At 40.0% G+C, this 8,425-nt stretch overlaps 1 protein-coding gene across 1 annotated transcript in view; it reads left to right on the forward strand.

Annotated features, from left to right (window-relative positions):
• The window catches only part of CCDC18 (coiled-coil domain containing 18), a 114,166-nt gene that overhangs the window by 87,511 nt on the left and 18,230 nt on the right, over positions 1-8,425 (forward strand). The window contains exon 27 of the mRNA XM_011939996.1: positions 3,876-4,076. Coding sequence (XP_011795386.1) covers positions 3,876-4,076 — 201 coding nt within the window. The remainder of the gene's footprint in view (positions 1-3,875; positions 4,077-8,425) is intronic.

Below are 8,425 nucleotides of genomic sequence, written 5' to 3' on the forward strand. Positions count from 1 at the left end.
GTGAGAGCATGCAGTGTTTGGTTTTCTGTTCTTGTGATAGTTTGCTGAGAATGATGGTTTCCAGCTTCATCCATGTCCCTGCAAAGGACATGAACTCATCTTTTTTAATGTCTGCATAGTATTCCATGGTGTATATGTGCCACATTTTCTTTATCCAGTCTATTAGTGATGGACATTTGGATTGGTTCCAAGTCTTTGTTATTGTGAATAGTGCCACAATAAACATACGTGTGCCTGTGTCTTTATAGTAGAATGATTTATAATCCTTTGGGTATATACCCAGTAATGGGATTGCGGGGTCAAATGGTATTTCTAGTTCTAGATCAACAGTATTTTTTAATATGTAGGTTTCCAAATTGTCAGAAAATCCCTTAATAATAAATGCAAAACTCCTGACTTTTTGGAGGAGAATGAGATTGTTTTAACCTTTAATTGTGAAAATTTTAAATATATTTAAAAATAGTATAAATAGTATACATTCTCATATTTATTTTTGAATGTTAATAATTATCAATGCATAGCCAATTTATTTCATGCATAAATACATTGACCACTTTCTTTATCTAAAAGAGAATACTTTTGAGAATGAAAAGGAATGCTATAGTAATTACATGAGGGTACCAGGCATAAAACCTAGACAGTCCTAAGCATTCTTGGAAGTGTGTCAACATACCTTTAACCTTTGAAAGCACAATGCTTTCAAAGAGATATGATTCTAAATGTATTTAAGCAAGACATGGTCCCCACAAGCCCCACCAATCTAAGCAAGACATGGTCCCCACAAACCCCACCAATCACCCACAAAAATGTTACCAAACTCCCTTGAATGGAGTTTAACATAAATGTTAAACCCATTCCCAAGCCATCCCCCATATTCACATATTATTTGAAGCAAATTTTAGACATAATTATTTCATCCATAAATAATTATGTAAACATAATTATTTCATCTGTTCAAAAATAAATATGAGGATGTATACATTTATACTATTCTATATTCAGTAAGTATTTTGTATTAGTCAATTTTCACACTGCTATAAAGAAATACCTGAGATTGGGTAATTTATAAAGAAAAAGGTTTAATTAACTCCCAGTTTCACATGGCTGGGGACACCTCAGGAAACTTAAAATCACGGCAGAAGGTTAAGGGAAAGCAAGGCATGTCTTACATGACAGCAGGAGAGAGAGAGTGTGTGGAAATGCCACACTTTTAAACCATCAAATCTCATGAGAATGAACTTACTATCATGAGAACAGCTTGGGGGAACTGCTCCCATGATCCAGTAAGCTCCCATCAGGTACCTTCCTCCACACATGGGGATTACAATTCAAGATGAAATTTCAGTGGGGACACAGAGCCAAGCCATATCATTCCAACTCTGGGCCCTGCCAGATCTCATGTCCTTCTCATATTTCAAAACACAATCATGCCTTCCCAACAGAACCCCAAAGTCTTAACTAATTCCAGCATTAACCCAAAAGTCCAAGTCCAAAGTCTCATCTGAGACAAGCCAAGTTGCTTCCATCTATGAGCCTATAAAATAAAAAAACAAGTTAGTTACTTCCAAGATACAATGGGGATACAGGCATCGGGTAAATGTTCCCCTTCCAAATGGGAAAAATCGGCCAAAACAAAGAGGCTGCAGGGCCCATGCAAATCTGAAACCCAGTGGGGCAGTCATTAAATGTTAAAGCTCCAAAATAATCTCCTTTGACTCCATTCTTCACATCCAAGGTATGCTGATGCAAGGGGTGGACTCCCAAAGTTTTGGGCAGCTCCACCCCTGTGGCTCTGCAGGGTACAGCCCCTGTGGCTGTTTTCACGGGCTGGCATTGAGTGCCTGGGGCTTTTCCAGGTGCAGGATGCAAGCTGTTGGTGAATCTACCATTCTGGGGTCTGGAGAATGGTGGCTGTCTTCTTACAACTCCACGACCCAGTGCCCCAGTGGGGACCTGTATAGGGGCTCCAACCCCACATTTCTCCTCTGGACTGCCTTAGTAGAGGTTCTCCATGAGGGCTCCACCTCTGCAGCAGACTTCTGCTTGGACTTCCAGGCATTTCCACACATCCTCTGAAATCTAAGCAGAGGCTCCCAAAGCTCAATTCTTGTCTTCTGTGCACCTGCAGGCTTAAAACCACATGGAAGCTGCCAAGGTGTGGGGCTTGCACCCTCTGAAGCAACGGTCTGAGCTGTACCTTGACCCCTTTTAGCCATGGGTGGAGCTGAATCAACTGTGATGCAGGTCACCCCATCTTGAGGCTGCACAGAGCAGTGGGGCTCTGGGCCTGGCCCATAAAACCATTTTTTCCTCCTAAATATCCAGGCCTGTGATGGGAGGGGCTTCCTTGAAGATCTCTGAAATGGCCTGGAGACATTTTCCCCATTGTCTTGGCAATTAATATTTAGCTCCTCATTACTTAAGGAAATTTCTGTAGCCAGCTTGAATTTCTCCTCATAAAATGGGTTTTTCTTTTCTACCACATGGCCAAGCTGCAAATTTTTTTAAACTTTTATGCTCTGCTTCCCTTTTAAACATAAGTTCTGATTTCAGATCATCTCTTTGTGAATGCATATGACTGTACACTTTCACAAAAGCCAGATCACTTCTTGAATCCTTAAAAATTTCTTCTCTCAGAGACCCTAAATCATCTCTCTCAACTTCAAAGTTCCACAGATCTCTAGGGTGGGGGCAAAATGCCACTGGTCTCTTTGCTAAAACATAGCAAGATACTCTAGTTTCCAATAAGTTTCTCATCTCCATGTGACACCACTTCAGCTTACACTTCATTGTCCATATCACTATCAGCATTTTGGTCAAAACCATTCGACAAGTCTCTGGGAAGTTCCACACGTTCTCACATCTCCCTGTCTTCTGATTCCTCCAAACTGTTCTAACCTCTGCCCATTACCCAGTTCCAAAGTGACTTCCACATTTTCAGGTTATCTTTATAGTAGTACCCCACTATTCTGATACCAGTTTTCTGTTATTAGTCCATTTTCACCCTGCTATAAAAACTGAGTCAATTAAACCTCTTTTCCTTATAAATTACACAGTCTCAGGCCTGGCATGGGTGCCTAAGGCTTTTCCAGGTGCAGGTGCAAGGGCTGTCACTGGATCTACCATTCTGGGGTTTGGAGAACGCTGACAGTTTCAGGGTAATTTATAAAGAAAAGAGGTTTAATTGACTCACAGTTCCACAGGGCTGGGGAGGCCTCAGGAAACTTAGTTTTTACAATTATAGCAGAAGGGGAAGCAAGTCATGTCTTACATGGTGGTGGGAGAGAGAGAGCAAGAGGGGACGTGTCACACTTTTAAACGATCAGATCTCATGAGAACTCAGTATCATGAGAACAGCATGGGTGAAACCATCCCCATGATCAAGTCACCTCCCACCAGATTGCTCCTTCGACATACGGGAATTACAATTCAAGATGAAGCCTGGGTGGGGATACGGAGCCAAACCATAACATAGCTCTAAAAGATAAGGGCTATTTTTTGGAACAGAACCACAATACCATTATCACACCTAAAAATTGACAGTGACTCCTTAATATCATCAAGTATCCAATCATTGTTCAGATTTTCCCAGTTGTCTCAAAAATGTCTTTATAATTTATTTGTTCAAATCAGTACCCAAATAGAATCCACTGCATTTGGTTCATTAAGTTCTTGAGTAAATTGAAGATTATAGATTCCTTTTCTCCCTTTTTCCTCTAGTATTTTTGAAAAATCAGATATTTGTAACTATAAACAGAATTTGCTATTTTTAAAGAAAAAGTAAATAAAAGTAGAAAGTATTAGACTGTTGTTGAATCCAGTTTCATTCTATTTTTTTGTTTATTTTTTTTCTTTTCCATTCTGGGGCTATATAGATGATTTCACATCAAGAGAACCATGCAAAGTGGAAGATTTCTGCTGACTCTCAAAAGACTTCTGTTCAGCAACTAAATGAACAATTAGAGAAGGCAAAACTGGAATTAGAAGAAGCTCAGGATACTGTAAGCAATTTGCATCAACAAGTCCAAGATAGGAATGAAGTAATTGAAGCTGCAAATGAAGCATTACTTACTAAAGTAAGTAAACATATAAAGCATATCTATGAAAACGTAAATGTCTTATTTACCTGTCCTTGTAGTTTATAAAGGACTATATGACCAAATATTGGCCTGTTTGAATAGAAAGCATTTTATTTAGAAGATTGTGAATTTAGGAAATTATTAAGATGTACATCTTATTACCATAGAAGATGTAATTTATAAATGTTCAAATATAAATTCATCTAATCATAATGTTTAGAGGCTTTTATACTTGATGTACCTAAAACAAAAAAGCAGAGGCATTTTTCAAAATCAGCAAAGTTCTTTTAAAATCATAAAGTAGGCCAGGCGTGGTGGCTTACTCTTATATTCTCAGTACTTCAGGAGGCCAAGGTGGGCAGATAACTTGAGGTCAGCAGTTCAAGACCAGCCTCCAACATGGTGAAACCACCCTGTCTCTACTAAAAAATAAAAAAATTAGCAGGACGTGGTGGCCAGCACCTGTAATCACAGCCACATGGGAAACTGAGGCAGGAGACTCGCTTGAGCCTGGGAGGCGGAGGTTGCAGTAAGCCGAGATCGCACAACTGCACTCCAGCCTGGGTGACAGAGTGAGACTCCTTCTCAAAAAAAGAAAAAAATAAAGTAGACAATCCAAGAATGTATTCAGAGGTTTTTATCTAGATTTGGATATAGACATAATTTAAAAAGGAATCCCAGTTCTTTGGTCAAGGCAGGAGGATGACTTGAGTCTAGGAGTTCAAGTCCAGCCTGGACAACATAGCAAGACCCTGTCTCTGCAAAAAAAAAAAAAAAATTTTTTAAAATAGCTTTTGCTTTGTATTCATCTTCATTAATCATGGCATGAATTTGAAATTAATATCAGTATTGATGCATAGAGATTAAAAACTTAACATTGGTTCAAACCTGCCAATATGTAGGGTAAAGTTCTTAGTGAAGGCCTTAGAAAAGAACATACTGATAATTATGAAGCAATAAATGATTTTATAGCAAAATGAAAGTTATTGAAAAGGAAAAAACCTCAGCCAAATAATACCTTAGAAATATTTCTAGTTACTAAGCTGAATACTTAAATTCCATTTATAACAGAGTTGATATTAACAGTACTAGAGGAAAGCTGAATAGACATAATCTAATACATAAAAACATATTGAGGTTGAACACTCTATTAATGCTTTTATTAATATTTCATGTTCTGTAATGCACATTTATACAGAATTATGAGCTTCATTATAGAAAATTGACCCTAAAAAATTAGATTCTGTGCTGTATTGCTTGTCACAGTATTATCCCTGCTGCTCATTACTAAATATTACTGATGAGATAAATACAATTAGATTGCATGTGTTAGTAATTCAGATGATTTTAACTGTTTAGGCAGTTACCCAAATAGTGGCTATGTAGCAATATTTTTTTTTTTCAGGCAGAGTCTTGCTCCATTGCCCAGGCTGGAGTGCAGTGGCACAATCACAGCTCACTGCAGCCTCGATCTACTGGCCTCAAAGCAATTTTCCCACCTCAGCTCCCAAGTAGCTTAGACGACAGGAATATGCCACCACGCCCAGCTAATGTTTGACTTTTTTTTGTAGAGACAGAGACTCCTTATGTTGCCCAGGCTTTTCTCAAACTTCTGGGCTCAAGCAGTCATCCCAAATTGGCCTCCCAAAGTGCTGGCATTGCAGGCATGAGCTACCACAACTGACTGACAATTCTTAAATGAATCATAGATATAGAGATCTTAGAATATGTACTGTGATTAGTCAATATACCAGTCAGAAAACAGAATTCCTATGTTGGCTCACAGTAGCTCTCAAAGTCAACCTCAGCCTGCTGTAAAGTCTAAACTGAAGAGAAACTGAGGATAAAACAAAGAAATAAAGAAGACAGTCTAATAGAAGGGGAGAAGCAAGCATAACTGTAACTAAAAATAACAGAAAGCAATTCCATTGACAACATCATTAAATGACAGGGAACAAAATCAGAAGTGAGGGAGAAGAAAAGAAAGATCAGTGTTTAAGGCAACTAGTCTTTCTAGTTCACTTTCTCTGGTATCCTAACTAGCAACCTTGTATTTGAGGGTAATTAGAATAAGGGCAAAAACCATTTTTTGAGAGCCATGAAGGCATCATTATATTATGGCTCACTACAATTACATTCACAACAGTGACCTTCTTTGAATCTTAAGAAAAAGTTGAATTAATTTAATGTATTCAGTGTAGTATATTTAATTGTAAAAGTTATGTGTTAAAACTGTAGGTTAAATAAAATCCTACTTATATGAGATACCACATATCTCAATTATGGCTAGATAATGCAGAGGATGAAAAAGAAAAAAGACTGCAGCTGTGTACAGTCCTATTCTGTGCCAACTCTATAACTGTTTTTTGTTAATTGTGATTTTAACAATGTGAATGTAAGATTTACAACACAAAATTGGCACTCTAGCCACTTAAAAATCATATAAATTGGGGATGGGTTCCAAGATGGCCAAATAGGAACAGCTCCGGTCTGCAGCTCCCAGTGTGACTGACGCTGAAGACGGGTGATTTCTGCATTTCCAACTGAGGTACCTGGTTCGTCTCACTGGGACTGGTTGGACAGTGGGTGCAGCCCACAGAGGGTGAGCCAAAGCAGGGCGGGACATTGCCTCACCCAGAAAGCACAAGGGGGTCAGAGGATTTCCCTTTCCTAGCCAAGTGAAGCCATGACAGACTGTACCTGAGAAATTGGGACACTCTTGTCCTAATACTGCACTTTTCCAGTGGTCTTAGCAAATGGCACATCAGGAGATTATATTCCACGCCTGACTCGGCAGGTCCCACACCCACAGAGCCTTGCTCACTGCTAGCACATCAGTCTGAGATCGAACTGCGAGGTGGCAGCCTGGGCTGGGGAAGGGGCATCCGCCATTGCTGAGGTTTGAGTAGGTAAACAAAGTGACTGGGAACCTGGAACTGGGTGGAGCCCACCGCAGCTCAATGAGGCCTGCCTGCCTATCTAGACTCCACTTCTGGGGGCAGGGCATAGCTGAGCAAAAGGCAGCAGAAACTTCTGCAGACTTAAACGTCCCTGTCTGACAGCTCTAAAGAGAGCCGTGGTTCTCCCAGCATGGAGTTTGAGCTCTGAGAAAGGACAGACTGCCTCCTCAAGTGGGTCCCTGATCCCCGTGTAGCCTAACTGGGAAACACCTGCCAGTAGGGGCTGACTGACACCTCTGTGTCAGTCAGGATGCCCCTCTGAGATGAAGCTTCCAGAGGAAGGATCAGGCGGCAATATTTGCTGTTCTGCAACCTCCGCTGGTGATACGCAGGCAAACAGGGCCTGGAGTGGACCTCCAGCAAACTCCAACAGACCTGCAGCTGAGGGGTCTGACTGTTAGAAGGAAAACTAACAAACAGGAATAGCATCAACATCAACAAAAAGGACATCCGCACTGAAACCCCATCTGTAGGTCACCATCATCAAAGACTAAAGTTAGATAAAACCACAAAGATGGGGAGAAACCAGAGCAGAAAAGCTGAAAATTCTAAAAACCAGAGTGCCTCTTCTTCTCTAAAGGATCGTAACTCATTGCCAGCAATGGAATAAAGCTGGACGGAGAATGACTTTGATGAGTTGACGGAAGCAGGCTTCAGAAGGTTGGTAATAACAAACTTCTCCAAATATCAAATATAAAGGAGGATATTTGAATCCATCGCAAGGAAGCTAAAAACCTTGAAAAAAGATTAGACTAATGGCTAACCAGAATAAACAGTGTAGAGAAGACCTTAAATGACATGATGGAGCTGAAAACCATGGCACAAGAACCACGTGACACATGCATAAGCTTCAGTAGCCAATTCGATCAAGTGGAAGAAAGAGTATCAGCAATTGAAGATCAAATGAATGAAATAAAGTGAGAAGTTTAGAGAAAAAAGAGTAAAAAGAAATGAACAAAGCCTCCAAGAAATATGTGACTATGTGAAAAGACCAAATCTACGTTTGATTGGTGTACCTGAAAGTGACGGAGAGAATGGAACCAAGTTGGAAAACACTCTTCAGGATATTATCCAGGAGAACTTCCCCGAGGTAGCAAGGCAGGCCAACATTCAAATTCAGGAAATACAGAGAACGCCACAAAGACACTCCTCGAGAAGAGCAACCCCAAGACACATAATTGTCAGAGTCACCAAAGTTGAAATGAAGAAAAAAATGTTAAGGGCCACCAGAAAGAAAGATCCAGTTACCCATAAAGGGAAACCCATCAGACTAACAGCAGATCTCTCGGCAGAAACTCTACAAGCCAGAAGAGAGTGGGGGCCAATATTCAACATTCTTAAAGAAAAGAATTTTCAACCCAGAATTTCATATCCAGCCAAACTAAG

This window comes from Colobus angolensis, unplaced genomic scaffold (genome assembly GCF_000951035.1).
Source record: "Colobus angolensis palliatus isolate OR3802 unplaced genomic scaffold, Cang.pa_1.0 Scaffold186, whole genome shotgun sequence".
NCBI lineage: Eukaryota > Metazoa > Chordata > Mammalia > Primates > Cercopithecidae > Colobus > Colobus angolensis.